Source organism: Cyprinus carpio, unplaced genomic scaffold (assembly GCF_018340385.1).
Source record: "Cyprinus carpio isolate SPL01 unplaced genomic scaffold, ASM1834038v1 S000006470, whole genome shotgun sequence".
NCBI lineage: Eukaryota > Metazoa > Chordata > Actinopteri > Cypriniformes > Cyprinidae > Cyprinus > Cyprinus carpio.
Window position 1 is genome coordinate 268,045 of NW_024879146.1, and position 19,618 is coordinate 287,662.

At 37.4% G+C, this 19,618-nt stretch overlaps 1 protein-coding gene across 2 annotated transcripts; it reads right to left on the minus strand.

Annotated features, from left to right (window-relative positions):
- Nucleotides 1-2,512: 2,512 nt before the first annotated feature.
- On the minus strand, nucleotides 2,513-7,103 carry LOC109097704 (very-long-chain (3R)-3-hydroxyacyl-CoA dehydratase 1-like). 2 transcript variants are annotated; one of them, XM_042754179.1, is made up of 5 exons: nucleotides 6,887-7,103; nucleotides 5,906-6,023; nucleotides 4,730-4,748; nucleotides 4,554-4,642; nucleotides 2,513-4,433 (listed from the first exon to the last, which is right to left on the minus strand). In XM_042754179.1, exons 1-5 carry the CDS (start codon nucleotides 7,072-7,074, stop codon nucleotides 4,161-4,163), a joined length of 687 nt encoding a protein of 228 aa, XP_042610113.1. In that variant the 5' UTR covers nucleotides 7,075-7,103; the 3' UTR covers nucleotides 2,513-4,160. The 2 variants fall into 2 exon arrangements, with proteins under 2 accessions (XP_042610113.1, XP_018966859.2); XM_019111314.2 differs by having other exon boundaries at nucleotides 2,516-4,439; nucleotides 6,887-7,096.
- Between the last annotated feature and the right edge of the window lie 12,515 nt (nucleotides 7,104-19,618).

Sequence of the window (19,618 nt, forward strand, 5' to 3'; positions counted from 1 at the left end):
CCCGTAAAGGTCCCGTAAAGACACGTGATATCAGGGTGTGACGTGTAATGTACAAGTCGAAAACGCTAGGCACATTAACTTTTACTTAAGCTGGTGAACGATCTCAGCTTCAGCGCGGAAAGTAAGGAACTAACTGATCTCTGCTTTGATACAGTTTGCACATATTTTTTCGTCACGAATGTTGATCTGCCTTCAAAACAACCGCTAAAAGAGTCGCGCGATAACGTGCGTCATCTCTACGACACGGCATTAGTTCTGGCTTTTGTTCACACAGCGCTCGTTCCGGGACAGAACCCGGCAATGTTACTAGGTCCCCAACCCGGGTTCAATCCCAGAATCAATCCTGTCCTGGGACATGTTTGCTTTCACACAGAAGTCGACCCGGCAATGTTCCGGCAATTTGAGGGGTCCGACATGCAGTGTGAAAAGGGGCTCTAGTTAGCAAGATCCACGGCTAAAGTAAATGGTCTCATGAGAACGGGTCGTCACCCCACGGAAGAGAGGGGCGGGGTGAGCAGAGCTCATTAGCATTTAAAGGAACATGGACTAAATCGTCTTGCTGAAAACAGCTGATTTTGACAAGGTAAAAAAGGTGTTGTTTTACACTACCACTAAGAAATTTTATCCAAAGTATGTTATAGACTTTTCATTAAGACCCTAAAGAATCATATCAACTTGTGGAAAATTGGCATCCGATGACCCCTTTAAAGTAAACATCATCTCGGAATACTCATATAGAAGAAAATGGTAGAATGTATATAAAAGTCTATTATATGGACTAACAGTAACATTTGCCAATCCAAACAGATTAGAAACAAACCCAGAAACCAAGGAAAATTACAGTCACTACCCCTTTATCACTTATCTTGCAGTCACTATGAACTCCTCTACCACAGCCAGAGTACTGAACTTGCAAAGCTCAGAATCATGAAGACAACGCAACATAGCCAGGTAAGCAAACCACAAAACATTTTAAAATTGACTAGAATATTCTTTTCCATGTCAAATTTCCAAAGTTTCCTTATCACATCAACTGAGAGATCTTTAAAAAAGCGTATCTGCTTGCCCTGAGTATTTTGCCATTTTTTCAATTCTGCCTCTAGGATATGTGTCTGTCCACGTGGCACAGAAATCTGATCAGTTTCCAGCTTCCATTAAGCTGGATTCACTCAAGGACATAGTTATAGTTTCAAAACGACCATCAGTGTTTTCCAGTGGTGTACTAAATGCTTGTATTTCATTCAAATGTTTTTGCTGAAGACGAGGACAATTTCTGCTGATGCATTTCTTTCTTCTTTTTTCTGTGATCGCAAAATTGCAAAAAGGTTCCATAAAATTAAAAAAAAAAAATTCAAGTTTCATTTTTTTTTTCCTTAAATTAGCATCTCTACATTAGGGCTGGATCAGAATATTCGATTATTTGAATATACGTTCGGTGGGTTGGCATTTGATTTTCTATTTTGAGATTCAAATATACTTTTATTTTAATCTATTTTTTCTGAACACCTGGGATCCCCCGCGAAACGGTTCTCATTCGCACTTGAATATAGCCGCTTTTTTACTATCAGGTACGGTTACAGTTGTATTTCCACGTGAGCCTGGTATGGTGCAGCACGATTACAAACCGTTCTCAGCCCGGAATTCTCGGCATGGTTAGACATTTTCGGTGCTATTAGAGTGCATGTGCGTGACGTTGCCACTCTGTTGCCTGGCTACCAGTTTCACCATAGCTGGCTAAAAAATTGTGAGACAGTTTGGTCTGTGGAGGAAACATTTCTGCATTATACTTGTCGTCACCTTCTGTTTATTTTATTTTTCACGTCAAGAGTTGTGTCCTTTTTTCTATTATTGAACAAAGTAAATATCAGATAAAAAAGGTGTCCCAATAACAGAAATATCCCTGTTTATATTACACTTGTGTTACCAAAGCAACTGACGCATTTGTATTGCATTCCAAAGAGCTCCGTTATCAGCACCACAGTGGAAAATGAAACCGTATCCGTGCTGACTGACACGCATCGGCACGGAATCAAACGGTTAAGCAAAGAGAACCGTTCGGCCCGATAGTTGAAAAGCAGCTTATGAATTGCCCATGAATGAACATCATGATTCAGTTCATCTGGAAGAGAAGACAAAAATGCCGAAGACCTCAGCTGTGTGGGAGCACTTTAAATTAAGTGAGGACAGGACAAAGGCTGTGTGCCAGATAAGTGATTTGAAACTGGCCTACCACAACAGCACATCAAGTTTAAAAAAATCACCTGAGTTCTGTAAGTAGTACGCCTATAGTATATTGTTGGTGTAAAAGAAACAAAAAACAAGCAGCTTTTATCTGCTAATCAGTCATTTTACATATGATAAAAACGTGCACTTAATTTGCTTGGAAAATACTTGAGAATACGGCAGTCATAAAAAAAAACGTACGGTAGCCCAGCCTAATAATAATATGTCTATATTAAAAGTATCGTTCAAAACAGACCTGTGTGTTTTGTATCACTAGTGCAGTGTCTGTTCACGGAGCATATAAGCCCTGCCCGCGTGAGGCACGCTGCTTCCATCTCGCGCTGTTCTGTAGTTTATTAAAAGTTTTTTAATTCTGAACTTGTCCATATTGCACCAAAAATCGGCACTGCACTTCTTTGGGTCCACAGCAACACACCAGCCACGTGTTAAGTCGATTGGATGAACGCTTCTCGACATGATAAAAATGCAAACAGACAGACAGACACACAGAGATTCCTGCCTTTATTACAGAGAAGAATATGTTCAGCCCCTCCCTCCGAAGTTTCAAATATTTGGTGTTGATTAAGCTTTGAAGCTCAAAAAATTGTATTCGGACCAGCCCTACTCTACATGTGTGGCAACAATTCTATTCCAGTGTCTGTTGAATTCCAACACAGGCACACCTCATTTTTCTTAATGAAGTACTTATTAGGTGATCCCCTCAACCAAATCTTATTTAACAAGGAAGAGTATAAATAAAGCTACAAGAAGCAATTACCAGTGTTCAAGCGCTTTAAGGAATTTAAATACATATATATAAAAAGACATTACATATTGTTTAGTAAGTTTGTAACCACCTAAATTAATGATTTAAAATGATTGGCAAATCCAGGTAATTTACCATAGAAACATGATGTTCTTTTATGTTTATGACGATATCGCACATACCTGAGAAACAGGCCAACCAAGTTTTGTTCCAATTGGCCTCCGTTAACCTTGTCCTATAGGTGCTCAAAGTTCATCTACCAAAGGCAGCCATGTTTTTTGAGATACGCAAATGTCCTTATAATCACTTGTGGCACTTTGGACCAAGACGGTGCACATCGATTTTCATGTTGATAGGACAAATGGTTGAACAGTTATAGCCATTTTTATTATTGATTATTGATATTCAGTCACCAGAGAATCTTTCTGCACTGTTTAGGTTCCTATCAGATGAAAAACTAGGACTAGTTCGCAAAAGCATGTTTTTTAAAAACATTAAAATACTTGAAGATCTGAGATGTCCGTTTTGTCTGGCGTGAGCCATGGGTTCCAATGACATAAGACATTTGAGCCTGCAACTGAGTTATGAGTGTTTTCATACTTTTGATTGCTGCAGTGCCCTGGTCAGGCCAATTGGGGTGAGCCTTGGGGCAGCTGTGGCCTAATGGTTAGAGAGTTGGACTTGTAGTGGGGGGAGTGAATGAACAGTGCTTAATACCCATTGCTGAAGTGCCCTTGAGCAAGGCACTGAACCCCCAATTGCTCCCCAGGTGCTGGAGCAAATAGCTGCCCACTGCTCCGGGTGTGTGTTTACAGTGTGTGTGCATTTGGATGGGTTAAATGCAGAGCACCAATTCCGAGTATGGGTTACCATACTTGGCAAATCTCACGACTTTCACTTTGTCACTTGGTAGACATTCTAACAATTATAATAGGGTTTCAGTGCTATGTGCTTGAACCCCTAAAAACCACTGCTCTGGTCATCACTATCCTCTTGCAACAGGACCAGCTGGATGGCAAAAAAGTACTAGTAGTACCTGGAATCAAATAATAACTATAAATTTAGCAATACTACTGTAAAATTACAATATTACAATACTGATAGTGATTTATGGCTGTGTGACTCAAAGGGCTATTATATTGGTGGAAAATTGCTGGTATGTGTTGCATTTTCAAATGCGCAGCACTTGTAGAGATGGATTTTGTGGAGAAATGTACTGCAAAAAAATAAGACATGTTGAAACCACACCATGCAGAGTAAACAAGTGAAACCAAGCCATGCAATTCTGCTGTTGGGAAATTAAATTTAGTGACATGCCACATTTGTACCTGGCCCACTTGATGAAATATGGCAGATGATTGAGCAAGTTGAAAGTGTAGAAAGAGTAGCGAGTGATCTCTGTAATCGTCCAAACTACTACGAACAAGATCACACTCTCCTCATTCTGAATCAGCGCATGTTTCAAATAAAAGAAAAAAATAGTCAAATGTAAAACCCAATTTAGAGATTGTACAGAGGTTAACAGTGAATAGTTTCCATAATTCACCCTGACATGCACACTGACCTGTCTGATGCTGTTTGTAACAAACCAAACCATGAATATCCGAGAACATACTTGGACCCCAGTCACAATTACAGATGTCCGCACAATTCCTTTAGCACACCAAAAATAATACCTAGAAATCTCTTTATATATCTGTAATGAAATGCTTATATAACACTTTAAAATGCAGTACATACCAATAGCACAGTGTCCAACCTGAAATAAAAACAGAAGTAATGAGCTAAGGACATTTCCTTTATAAAAAGAATGAGCACAAGAAATGAAGACAGATTCAGAACACAGATGCAAGCAGGCTAAAAGAAATAACTCTTCAGTGAACACGTTTTGATGTTGCATGACATTTTACACAGTCCCATAAATTATTAAATATCATTAATAACGTTTCAGTCACCATATTTTAGCCAATTTGTGGGTAATTTGCCTCATAATATTGCTTTTGTGTAACAGTTAATCATTTTTTACAAAGTATTATTCTGAAAGTAAAAAAAAACAACAAAAATGCAGACTAATGCATGTACTATTGAATGTGCGGCTCAAATATGAGATTATGGTATGGAATTATCCTTATTCTTTATTCCATAGGTTAAGAACACACTAACAGTACAACTGGAAGTAAACAACAGTCTGTCTTCTATATCTACTTCTATATATGCCTAGGCTGACTCAGAGGTAAGGTTACAATGCTTGAATGACAAGCACCATCTAATGGTCACACTTAACATACCACTTACATTCACTGCAGTGAACTAGTGGCACTGCACAAACCACTGGATAGGCAATTCACTTGTCCAACAATTTACAGTGAGTTGAGTGTTCATACACACAGCTTACTTTATTTAAAACTTCCACGGAACTCATAATGAAGGGTGAATACCATTCAAAGGTAAGCACTACTATGCACTGCTCTCTTTAAATGGCAGCGGACTTAAAGTGAACACACTGAAGGGTGCATGGCATTACTGTCTCAAATATGGCTATTTGCAATAACCCACACAAAGCCAAATGCTACTGCACCTTTATTTTTGAAGGATCTAAACTTTTGAAGAATCCCCCTTTTTGTGAGGATTAAGTTGCTCATTTTATTTGAAAGTATTGTCACTTTCTTGCAAGTGTGCAAAAATGCAGTTTGGAATTCACCTAAATAAAAATTATTTTAATCTGCAGATTGAGGAACAACATTTATAAAATAACTAACTAAATAAATAGAATGTTCACCCAGTGATTAAGCCAAGTGACCACTGGACTAAGTTTGAGAAGATCACATGATTGATTTTTTAAATACAGGAATTAAGCCCACATATGTTTACATGAGAGTATATATCACAATGAGGGTTAAAGGCAGCTGATCTTACCTCTAGCAGTGCAAATGTCTGGAAAAATTTAAGTGTCCTGGCTATATTTCTGTACAAGCCTTTATGGGTGCCTTTCTGAAGGTAATACCGGACCATGGCAACAGCCAATACAAGCCACCTGCAATAGAAGACAATAAACTAAAAATAAATAAATAAATAAATAAATAAATAAAAACTTTGACTTTAACACAAAACTAAGTAAAAAGCCTATAATGTAAGGCTGTACTTTTCACCTTATTTCCAGGTAATGATACAGTTCATACACATTATAAAGTAGTTAGTCACTTAAACCACACTTTTAAGCATGAAAGTCATTGCACTGGATATTAAAAAAAATAAAAAAATCAAAGTTAAGTTGCGATTCTGAACATTTTAAAAGCATTAACTGTAAAAGTACAATTCAAAAACACACTACAGTTAAAATAGCCTACTTAACGTGTTTTAGTACGTTGGTCGACAATTCTTTTTCACAAGAATATGCCCTTTTAAGTCCACACTCGTTTAGAGCACATAAGTTATGCTGAATTGAAGTTCAATTCAAAGGTTCACTGCGCTTTCATTACAATTATCCCGTCTTTCACTTACACTAGTTGCAGTTTGTCTGTCGAGAATTTCGCTATGCCGGGCCAGAGTTTCAGTGTCAGCGCTAAACATATCACTGCGACAGTTGAGGAGACGGGGACGACACGTGCAGTACAGTCAACCGTATTAGGAAAGGCTGAGCACGCTTCGGTAGCTGTGAAGAATATTCCTGTTACTTTGTAACACCTGACCCTTTATAAAACAAAACTAACAATTACGTACACGCACTGTGATTGTTTAGCGCAATAGTCTATCTTGAAGCTTTTAAAGTTGTCTATGGTAACCTAAAAATCGAATGATTTACAATGGTCACACTATAAACAGACACACGGCTGCATTCAGCAAGTAGGCTACATTAAATAAAAGCAGTTCAAAACTTAAACTTTAACCAGCAAGTACCCAGCTGTCATGGCGATATTGTAGAACGTGAGCCATGCCGTTGCGATGGCACCTTTCGTCCGCTTCTTGTTGTTGGTTTCTTTCTCCTCAACAGTTCCGTCCTCCTCGCCAGACGCCATGGTACCGGTACAGACTACGAAAGTCACAAAAACATTGCGCCAGCACAGCTGTCGGCGGGGGCTGGTCATCCTTCCATGGGACCCTTTTGGAGGAGTCATTGGCTACTTCATGAGTGTCAACGCAAGAAAACAGGACTCGCTTGACAGATCATGAAAATCGGTCAAATACACCTCCAAAATGTCATAAGGATTAATTTAATCACAATTAACTAAAATAAAATAAAATAAAAATAAAATAAACAAATAAATAAATACATACATGCATACTATGGTGGATGTTTTATATTATGTATTTGCAGTGATGGACGAAGTATAGTACTCGAGAAAACTTCACAAAAGTAAGTCACACCGTGTGATCAAACTGTTCTACCCTTTGAGCTGTACGGTCCAATATATGGGATTTTTATTTCCGTGCCCCTATCGCAAGCTGTTTTAGCATTTAAAACTTGGTTTGACTATCCATAAATATAATTTCGGATAGTCACAATTGTAATTCAAATAGTCATAATTATAATTCGACTAGTCACAATTAATGACAGTTTGAGATATCTGCAATTATACTTGCACTAGTGAGAAATCGGATTAGAGATCTCTAAATAGGCTACTTTATGAATAGTCAAAACTCCATTTAAGATATCTGTAATTAGCCTACTTTATAGATATCTTCAATAGACGAGTCATATGGAAAGCCGTTGTAACATTTAATCTATAAGCCGTAGTATCTTTTTTCATGGTACTTATTCATTAGGTAGTGCTTATTCTTTAGCTACTATTGCTTATTCTTTAGGTACTAGTGTTTATTCTTTAGGTAGCCTACTAGTGCCTTTTGTAAAGTTACTAGTACTTATTCATTAGATACTAGTACTTAGTGACTAGTATTTAATTATACTCTTCTTGTTAAAAAAAATAGAACTAGTACTTATTTTTTAGTTACTAGTAACTTTTTAGACCAGAGATATCCTGAACATAATGGATACTAGTACTTTTTAAATGTGCATTTCTGCCCAGTATGGTAATCATATGTTGAATATTAATGAGCCAGCATCATATAGGAGAAATATTAGACAGGAAACAGAAAGAAGGAGATGGATGTACTTTTTTGAGAAAACCAAATAGAAAAGAAACAATTATTTGTGCACAAGCACATAGAAAACGTATTTCTGTCAGTTTTGTAAACTGTAATTTCGTAAATGTAGTAGCCTAATGTGTTTGTTGGTCATCGAGTAACCTCTGGTGGCAGGATGGAGATAAGACACCAATTTTATTATCTGTTATTTTCCTATTTTTCCTCCAGTAAAAACATAAAATATCATACCAGGGCTGTATGTTTTTTTTTTTTTTTTTTTTTTGCATATAGCAATATTGCTTCAGACAATACATTAATATTCTGTACAGGGCACACTGGTGCTGCAGACACTAAATGTTTTTACATTAATGACCCGTACAGGGCACACTGGTGCTGCAGACACTGAATGTTTTTACATTAATGACCAGTACAGGGCACATTGGTGCTGCAGACACTGAATGTTTTTACATAAATTTTCTGTACAGGGCACCCAAAATCCAAACCTTGTGGTTTTCAGACAAACATTTTCTTTATTTTTTTAAAAAAGGTATCAACTAAAAATACAAAAAAAAATATAGCTGCAAGCAGCGATGGCGGGCTCAAGCCATCAGCGCAAACGCCACCCCGGTGGCATCAGGTAAACTGTGCCCAGCGGGCACATGCATTTACAGTAACCCTCTGGCAGTCAGGTTTTAAGGGATACGGCAATTAAAGGGTTAATCCGAACCATCAAGACTTTGAAATCACACACACAGAACAATATTCATTAAAAAACTGAAATTAAATGATTAATAATCTATTTATTTGAACCCTTGCTATTTTCTATTCTAATAAAAGTCTTGGCCCTGTGGAACATCTGTAATACAGCTGGCTAGCTGGATGCAAATAAAAATTTTTCCCCTGTTTGCTATTTCACATTCCTGTCATTGAAGCGTTGTGGGCAAAGACACAGAAGGTAACTAAAACAATGTGGTTTAAGTGTGATCATAAGGGGTCCAAGCACAATGGTTTGTGTAGATGATGCAGTTACACAATGGACGTGTCTCTTTTCAAGTAAATTTTTATATGCACAACATGAAAATACATAACAAAATAGTGTCCCTTCTTCACTTTCTCAGTAATGTGTGATAACTTGAGAAATATGTTTTCAATACTATTAAAATAAGATAAAATATAATGGTATTTAGGAGATGATAGTTTTTGCATAATTACTATATTGGGCTTTATCAAAGTTTGTGAAAAAAAAATTAATGTATATGCATTTTTTTATGCACATAAATGAGACATTTCCAAGTCTTTGAACAGATCTTGAAGTATTTGCTATCCTGTGGCGCCATCGTGTGGAAAACATTAGCATGTGGCCGTCATTTCTGAACAACATTATAAAAGGGGCCAATATTTTTTGAATGATTACAAATATTAAATGATTCTTGTTAGAGCAAAATAATAATAATATTAATAATAATAATAATAATAAATACATGAATACACACACACATACAAAAAAGCAGCCAATACGAATGATTTTCTGTTTTTATAGATTAAAATTGAAGACAAAAGCAGCTGGTAAATGCAGTCACTTTAATATTCAAATCCAGTATCATGATCCACTTCAGATTTATTTCTCAACAGTTTATATTCACGTGGCTGTTTTCGTTTATATTCGCCAAGCTATTATGTATTTTGAAATAATCTTGTACTTGATTTGTTCGTTCATGCGACAAAAAGCCAGAATCAGCGTCCTCTGAAGCTCGAGAGATCGATGTTATTCTGCCCTTAGACAGTCTCTCGCTGTCAAGTAGCCTTTCATTTCCACACTTACACAGCTCAAAAACACCTGAATTTAGCTCTTGTTGTGTTCTAATGGGTGGATTGTGTGCATTCGCGGTAACATTTTATTTTAAAAAGCTCTTAAAACTATAAAAATGCTTTTATTGTGAGCTCGTGGTGAGACTGCAGGGGCTGATGCAGCGGTGATTTCTCTCTGGTCTTTCTCACTGATCTCTGGCCAAACATCAATTATTAATGAGATCTGACCCGTAATAATAACATATGTTGGTTTAGCTTGTCAGTGTGAATTAAATGTGTATTTATTTGTCCGTTCTCGCCGAAAAAACCATCACTGTGTTCTGGAGCTCGGAGCAATCGATGTGATGTTCAGCCCTTAGACAAAGAAAATCTCACAAGCACTCATAAACATTTTCATCTCTATAATATGTTCTTCTAAATGGTTTGTGTTGAATCGCCGCAGTGTTTTAGTGTAAAAGGCTGTAGTTTCTGTATGTAGACTTTTTTTCCCTTCAAGTGTTCAGAATTCTCGCGCTGTCAGACAGGCTGCAGCAAATATTTCATTTTAACACTCACAAACATCTGAATTTAGCCCTTGGTGTGTTCTAATGGGTGGATTGTGTGCAATCGCCGTAATATTTTATTTTTAAAAGGTCTTAAACAAGTATTAATTCGTTTGTTGTGAGCTCTTTGAGACAGCACGCGCTGATGCAGCGGTGATTTATCTCTCGCCTATCTTACTGTTCTCTGGCCATACATCAATTATTAATGAGCCATGACCCGGTAATAATAAGATGTGTTGGTTTAGCTTGTCAGTGTGAATTAAATTGATTAATTTATTATTTGTATTTTTAACCGATTTAAAAGTGAAACTAAGCGAGACTCCTCCCTCTCAGTCCCGGGAATTGCTCCTGTAGAGGCGCAATTTCTCTAAGATGGAAGTCTCAGCACACATACACTCCTAACACAGAGCCAAAAATCCATATTCAAATCAAAATAGCCGACTTCCTGTTGGTCGTAGCTAATGACTGTTAATTAGAAAGTTGTCCGTCTTAATAAGAACAATATATATACCGAGTTTGGTGTCTGTAGCTAAAACTAAGACCCCCACTTTTGACAAAAGGTGGCGCTATAGAGTGCCTCCTCCACGCCCTTTTATGACCTTTTGCCAGTGTCTAGCTATCAGTAATACTGATAAGTGTTCTGAGTTTCATGAAATTCTAAGCATGTTATCTGCCTCAAAATCAGAATATATTATACAGAAAAATATTCCAGTTTGATATGTTGACATGGCAACACTATATTAGATATCAATATCCCCTCAACAGTTTTACATGGGCCGTGTTTTGTCATTATTCTGATGAAGTTTGAAGCAAATTGAGTAAAAATAAGATGCTGAATTCAAATCATTTTTAAAATGACACACTTCCTGCTGCCAGTTGGTGGCGCTATAACTTTGACTCCTAATAGTCAAATATATGCGGTCGGCATCATACAACGAACAAACTGATGAAGTTTAATTAAAATCAGGAAATGTATGTGGATGTTATTAGACACTTACTGTTTCTCATTTCTCGCCATAATTTCAACGCCTCGCCACGAGCAAACCGTTCAAGATATCAAAAATCCCCTGGCAATTTTGCATCCCCAATGTCTTGAGATCATGTTGACCAAGTTTGGTGGCAATCGGGTAAAAAACCTATGACAAGTATATCAAATTCCAGAGCATGCGCTTTTTACATAGCTCTAAATAGCTGACTTCCTGTTGGGCGGAGTATATGACATGCAATACGAAAGTTGTTCAGCTCAATGAGATCTATAAGTGTACTTAGTTTCATATGAATACGTGCAAGTATGTGTGAGCTATACAAGCACATTTCTGACTGTGTTCCAGGGGGCGCCGTAGAGCCCCTGTGCCAAGCCCGGGTCCCAGCCTCTGCGGCCTCCTAATGGCCACAGATTCCAATGTGTGTGCAAATTTTCAAGAGTTTTTGAGTATGTTAAGTTCCCCAAAAGCCCCCAAAACTTTGACTAAAAATAAGCATACTAAACCCTAAATAGCCAACTTCCTGTTGGGCGGAGCCTATGACATGCAGTGCGAAAGTTGTTTGGATTGATGAGATCTATATGTGTACCGAGTTTCATATGTCTACGTGCAAGTATGTATGATATACGGCCCTCCATATTCCAGGGGGCGCTGTAGAGCCCCTGTGCCACGCCCGTGTATCAGTCTCTGCCCGGCCCTAATGGCCGCAGGTTCCAATGTGTGTGCCAATTTTCAAGACTTTTTAAGCATGTTAAGGGCCCTAAAAGCCCCCGAAACCTTGAAAAAAAATTAGAATTAAAGCTGCAAGCAGCGATGAACGGGCCCTCGCACCCGGGCTCACCGCCAGCGGGTGGCTTTTATAAAACAGCGAACGGCGAGATATATGGGTTTAATGTGGTAAATATAAGATAAATATGTCAATGTCATTTATATGTGCCAATCTTCCTGCTGCCAGCTGGTGGCGCTATGACTATAACTGGATTTTGTCATGTAGATTTCTTCATTCCAGCACTTTTATCAAGCATATGAAATTTAGTGCAGATTGAACATGGAATGTTTGAGTTAGTATAAGGCATGTTGTGTCCTATTGCCAACAGGTGGCGCTATGATTATAACTGAACATTGGCATTTAGATATCTTCAGGCCATGACTCTTATTCAAATATTTGAAGTTTGGTGCAGATTGGACATTGCATGTTTAAGTTAGTGTAAAACAAGCCATTTTCTGTTGTCAGCAGGTGGCGCTAAGATTATAGTGGAATAATGACCTTCAGATGTGTTCAGGCCAAGACTCTTTTCAAACATGTGAAGTTTGGGGAAGATCAGACATCTTATGCCTGAGTTACAACAACTTCTATTCCCATAGCGAGACATCAAACTTTGTCACGGCGCCATGGGCACACCCTTTAATGGAAACCCCAAGATGTTCACAATTTAACATCGCAAAGGCCTTTAGATTAGACTGACCAAAAAAAATTATAAAATGTCATAAAATTTCTAGGAGTAGTTTGTTACGGCGTAAAATATGTCACTTCCTGTTGCCAGCAGGTGGCGCTATAGCGATATCTGAATATTGGTCATGTAGATATATTCAGGTCAGGAGCCTTATCAAACATGTGAAGTTTGGGGCAGATTGGACATTGTATGTCTGAGTTACAACAACTCCCTTTCTCATGCGAAACATCGAAATTTGTAAGGCCGCCACAGACACGCCCTTTAACAAAACCTCAAGATCTTCGCAATTTAACATCGCAAAGGCCTTTAGATTACACTGACAAAGTTTGGTGTTGATCTGAATAAATCTCTAGGAGGAGTTCGTTAAAGTACAACCCCTGAAAATGGCAAAAACAACACAAATTTTGCAGAGAAAATTCAAAATAACTGACTTCCTGTTGGGATTCGAATTTTGTACCAAGAGACTTTTTTGTAGGTATTGGTGTGTTACATGTGTGTACCGATTTTTGTACATGTACGTGAAACGTAGCTCGAGGCGCACTCCATTGAAAATGTATAGGTGGCACTATCGAGGCATTTTGCCACACCCAATGGAATATTGGCCTTCAGATGTGTTCAGGCCTGGACTCTTATCAAACATGTGAAGTTTGGGCAAGATCGGACATTTTATGCCTGAGTTACAATAACTTTTATTCCAATGGCGAGATATCGAACTTTGTGACAGCGCCATGGACACGCCCTTTAACGAAAACTCAAGATCTTCACAATTTAACATCACACAGGCCTTTAGAATAGAGTGACTGAAAAAAAAAGAATTATGTCATAAAATTTCTCGGGGTAGTTTGTTACAGCGTAAAAATATGTCACTTCCTGTTGCCAGTAGGTGGCGCTATGACTATAACTGAATATGAGCATATCAATCTGTTCAGGTCAGGAGTCTTATCAAACATGTGAAGTCTGTGGCAGATTGGACATTGTATGTCTGAGTTATAGCAACTTCATTTTTAATGGCGAATCATCGAAATTCGTCAGGCCGCCACGGACACGCCCTTCAACGAAAACTCAAGATCTTCGCAATTTAACATCGCAAAGGCCTTTAGATTAGGCATACCAAATTTGGTGTTGATCTGAATAAATCTCTAGGAGGAGTTCGTTAAAATACAAGGCATGCAAATGACAAAAATGATGCAAAATTTGCTCATAAAATTAAAAATAACCGACTTCCTGTTGGGTTTCGGATATTGCTCCAAGAGTCTTTTTTGTAGGTACTGATGCTTTACATACGTGTGCCAATTTTCGTGCATGTACGTGAAACACAGCGGGAGGGCTGTTGATTTCTTTACGATAGGTGGCGCTGTCGAGCCATTTTGCCACACCCTCTTCTGAAATCTATATCAGACGTAAATTTTCACCAGGTCTGACGCGTGTGCAAAGTTTCAGGACTTTTCGAGCATGTTTTTAGCCCTCAAAAATGCGATTCATTTTGGAGAAGAAGAAGAAGAAGAAGAATAATAATAATAATAATAAACAAAGCAGATACAATAGGGTCCTCACACCATCGGTGCTCGGGCCCTAATAAACAAAGCAGATACAATAGGGTCCTCACACCATCGGTGCTCGGGCCCTAATTAAAGCTGCAAGCAGCGATGAACGGGCCCTCGCACCCGGTCTCACCACCACTGGGTGGCTTTTGTAAAACAGCGAACGGCGAGAAATATGCGTTTAATGAGGTAAATATAAGAGGAATATGTCAAAGTCATTCATATGTGCCAATCTTCCTGCTGCCAGCTGGTGGCACTATGATTATAACTGGATTTTGTCATGTAGATTTCTTCAGTCCAGCACTTTTATCAAGCATATGAAATTTTGATTGAACATGGAATGTTTGAGTTAGTATAAAGCATGTTGTGTCCTATTGCCAACAGGTGGCGCTATGATTATAACTGAACATTGGCCTTTAGATATCTTCAGGCCATGACTCTTATCAAATATCTGAAGTTTGGTGCAGATTGGACATTGCATGTTTAAGTTAGTGTAAAATAAGCCATTTTCTGTTGTCAGCAGGTGGCGCTATGATTATAGTGGAATAATGACCTTCAGATGTGTTCGGGCCAAGACTCTTTTTTCGAACATGTGAAGTTTGGGGAAGATCGGACGCCTTATGCCTGAGTTACAACAACTTCTATTCCCATGGCGAGACATCGAACTTTGTCACGGCGCCATGGCCACACCCTTTAATGAAACCTCAAGATGTTCACAATTTAACATCGCAAAGGCCTTTAGACTAGACTGACCAAAAAAAATTATAAAATGGCATAAAATTTCTTAGGAGTAGTTTGTTTACGGCGTAAAACATGTCACTTCCTGTTGCCAGCAGGTGGCGCTATAGCGATATCTGAATATTGCCATGTAGATATATTCAGGTCAGGAGTCTTCTCAAACATGTGAAGTTTGGGGCAGATTGGACATTGAATGTCTGAGTTATAGCAACTTCCTTTCTCATGGCGAAACATCGAAATTTGTAAGGCCACCACAGACACGCCCTTAAACGAAACCTCAAGATCTTCGCAATTTAACACTCGCAAAGGCCTTTAGATTACACTGACAAAGTTTGGTGTTGATCTGAATAAGTCTCTAGGAGGAGTTCGTTAAAGTACAACCCCTGAAAATGTCAAAAACGACACAAATTTTTCAGAGAAAATTCAAAATAACTGACTTCCTATTGGGATTCGAATTTCGGACCATGAGACTTTTTTGTAGGTATTGGTGTGTTACATGTGTGTACCGATTTTTGTACATGTATGTGAAACGTAGCTCGAGGCGCACTCCGTTAAACATGTATAGGTGGCGCTATCGAGGCATTTTGCCACACCCAATGGAATATTGGCCTTCAGATGTGTTCAGGCCAGGACTCTTATCAAACATGTGAAGTTTGGGCAAGATCGGACGTTTTATGCCTGAGTTAGAATAACATTTATTCCCATGGCGATACATCGACATTTGTGACGGCGCCATGGACACGCCCTTTAACAAAAACTCAAGATCTTCACAATTTAACATCGCACTGGCCTTTAGAATAGAGTGACTGAAAAAAAATATATATGTCATAAAATTTCTCGGGGTAGTTTGTTACAGCGTAAAATATGTCACTTCCTGTTGCCAGTAGGTGGCGCTATGACTATAACTGAATATGGGCATATCAATCTGTTCAGGTCAGGAGTCTTATCAAACATGTGAAGTTTGTGGCAGATTGGACATTGTATGTCTGAGTTATAGCAACTTCATTTTTCATGGCGAATCATCAAAATTCGTCAGGCCGCCACGGACACGCCCTTCAACGAAAACTCAAGATCTTTGCAATTTAACATCGCAAAGGCCTTTAGATTAGGCATACCAAATTTGGTGTTGAGCTGAATAAATCTCTAGGAGGAGTTCGTTAAGATACAAGGCATGCAAATGACAAAAATTATGCAAAATTTGCTCATAAAATTAAAAATAACTGACTTCCTGTTGGGTTTCGGATATTGCTCCAAGAGTCTTTTTTGTAGGTACTGATGCTTTACATATGTGTGCCAATTTTCGTGCATGTACGTGAAACACAGCTCGAGGGCTGTTGATTTTTTTACGATAGGTGGCGCTGTCGAGCCATTTTGCCACACCCTCTTCTGAAACCTATATCAGACGTAAATTTTCACCAGGTCTGACGCGTGTGCAAAGTTTCAGGACTTTTCGAACATGTTTAGGCCCACAAAAATGCAATTAATTTTGGAGAAGAAGAAGAAGAAGAAGAAGAAGAAGAAGAAACAAAACAGATACAATAGGGTCCTCACACCATCGGTGCTCGGGCCCTAATAATCCTTAGGAAAACTCCGGGCTTGAGCCCTAAATATAGCTGCAAGCAGCGATGGTGGGCTCAAGCCATCAGTGCAAACGCCACCCCGGTGGCATCAGGAAAACTGTGCCCAGCGGGCACATGCATTTACAGTAACTCTCTGGCAGTCTGGTTTTAAAGGAATTGGCAATTAAAGGGTTAATCCGAAACATCAAGACTTTGAAATCACATACACGGAACACTATTCATTAAGAAAGTGAAATTAAATGATTAATAATCTATTTATTTGAACCCTTGCTATTTTCTATTCTAATAAAAGTCTTGGCTATGGAACATCTCTAATAGAGTTGGCTAGCTGGATGCAAATAAAGTCATGCTTTTTTATTTTTTCCCGTTTGCTATTTCACATTCCTGTAACTGAAGCGTTGTGGGCAAAGACACATAAGGTAACTGAAACAATGTGGTTTAAGTTAAGGTGATCACAAGGGCTCCAAGCAGTGTAGATGATGCAGGTACACAATGGACGTGTCTCTTTTCAAGTAAATTATTGTATGCACAATATGAAAATAGATAACAAATATAGTGTCCCTTCTTCACTTTCTCAGTAATGTGTGATAACTTGAGAAATATGCTGTCAATACTATTAAAATAAGATAAAAAGTAATGGTATTTAGGAGATGATAGTTTTGCATAAATACTATATTCGGCTTTATTAAAGTTTATGAAAAAAGAATGAATGTATATGCATTTTTTATTTATGCACATAAATGAAACATTTTCAAGTCTTTGAACAGATCTTAAAGTATTTCCTATCCTGTGGCATCATCGTGTGGAAAACTTTAGCATTGTGGCCTTCATTTCTGAACAACATTATAAAAGGGGCCAATATTTTTTGAATGATTACAAATATATAATGATTAGTTTACTGATAATATACCCACATTAAAATCTAATTTACAGGTTCTGTATCTTATTTCATGCTTTAAGAGTTTAATTTTCAACTTACATTTTTAAGCAGTATTGAAAGATTACTATGTGAGTTGCTAAATTTGTCTTTGTTTTTACAATTATAATACATAAACTATGTAATGATGAAAAAAGTACAACAGTTATGGTTTTCATAATATTTACTATTGACAATTGTTATTTTGTATTGTAATGAAGAAGGTTTTTATGACAACAAAAATTGTCATTACTAAAAATTAAACACTAATTTAATTCATAGGTTTTTTTTTCTATAGGTTAAGCACCTTTTCGTAAATATTTCGTAAGTGTTTTCCAATGTTATTTTTTTTTTTAGGATTTACATTTAAAAAAAAATTAGCCTACTTCAAACATTTTAAGCAGCTTGAACAAAACCTATTTATTATAGACCACTGTAACTGTCTATAATCTAAAAAACAAGTTTATTATGAAAATAAAAGTGTGTACACCAGTTAAATAGGATGATAAAGAAATTGCTAACAATAGTAGATATAATAGTGCATGTTTTAGGTTTATATGTGTTTAGATGCAGAAATGGACAAATCAAATGTAAAATAACATGTAATCGATTTAAATATAGAATAATTCTTGTTAGAGCAAAAAAAAAAAATAATAATAATAAATACATGAATACATGAATACAGCTCGAGAGATCGATGTTATTCTGCCTTTAAACAGTCTCGCGCTGTCAAATAGTCTTTCATTTTCACAATTAATCGGCTCACGGTAATGCATTCGCGGTAATGTTTTATTTTAAAAAGCTCTTAAAACTATAAACATGCTTTTATTGTGAGCTCCTTGTGACACTGCATGTGGAACTGCATGTGATCGCAGCGGTGATTTCAGATAGGTCAGATAGGCTGCAGCAAATATTTTATTTTCACACTTTAGAGCTCACAAACATCTGAATGTAGCTCTTGGTGTGTTCTAATTGGTGGATTGTGTGCAATCGTTGTAATATTTTATTTTTAAAAGCTATAAAACAAGAATAAATTCATTTGTTGTGAGCTCGTGACTCCACACGCTCGTGATCAGAGCGGTGATTTATCTCTCGTATTTCTCACTTATCTCTGGCCAGACATCGATTATTAATGAGCCCTAACCCGGTAATAATCAGATATGTTGGTTTAGCTTGTCAGTGTGAATTAAATGTATTTATTTAATTGTATTTTTAACCGATTTAAAAGTGAAACTAAGGGAGACTCCTCCCTTTCAGTCCCGGGAATTGCTCCTGTAGAGGCGCAATTTCTCTCAGACAATGGAAGTCTCAGCACACATACTCAAACAGACAGCATTGGCAGAGAGACAGAGTGAGATTAGATGTCTGACAGTTTTTTAATTTTCTTTTAATCATACAATGCTGTAAAGTCATGAAACTATGCATATTTCCTCAGAATCACTGGTTTTCTAAATGAAAAATGTTTTTTAAAGGTTTGGAAGCTGCAATTTAAAAATACAAGACAATTAATGATTCCCTTTTTACTGTCATTTCAAAAAATCACCACAACAAAACTGTTCAAGCTATCCAAAATCTATTTGCAATTTAAGTTCCTCAATGTTTTGGCATCATGTAGACAATATAGTGTTAGTATACTCTAACCATCATCCAATAATTAACAACTAAATCAAATCTATATTTTTCCAAAAATCCACATTCAAATCAAAATAGCCGAATTCCAGTTGTCCGTTTAAAAATGTTAATTAAAAGCATTTTGAAAATGACACACTTCCGAGAACATGTTAATAAATGCTGTAAAAATATATTGTTTATTTTAGTTTATTTTACTTGGGTTTAGCAGTTAGGATTTAATGGATACAGCATTTGTGGGAAGTCATGGCCTACATATATATATATATGTTTTTCAAGAAGCATGTTAAATATTTAAATACGAGTTAAGTGATTTTTATTTATTTTTGATTATTTTTAGTGTTCCCAAATGCAA

Excerpts from the sequence above, each read along its gene's own strand:
- LOC109097704 (XM_019111314.2), bottom strand. The coding sequence starts at position 7,074 with ATGACCAGCCCCCGCCGACAGCTGTGCTGGCGCAATGTTTTTGTGACT. Across the intron at positions 6,024-6,886 it reads AATATCGCCATGACAGCTGG|GTGGCTTGTATTGGCTGTTG; the intron begins GTACTTGCTGGT and ends CTTCTATTGCAG. Across the intron at positions 4,440-4,553 it reads TTACAAACAGCATCAGACAG|ATTCAGAATGAGGAGAGTGT; the intron begins GTCAGTGTGCAT and ends AAACATGCGCTG.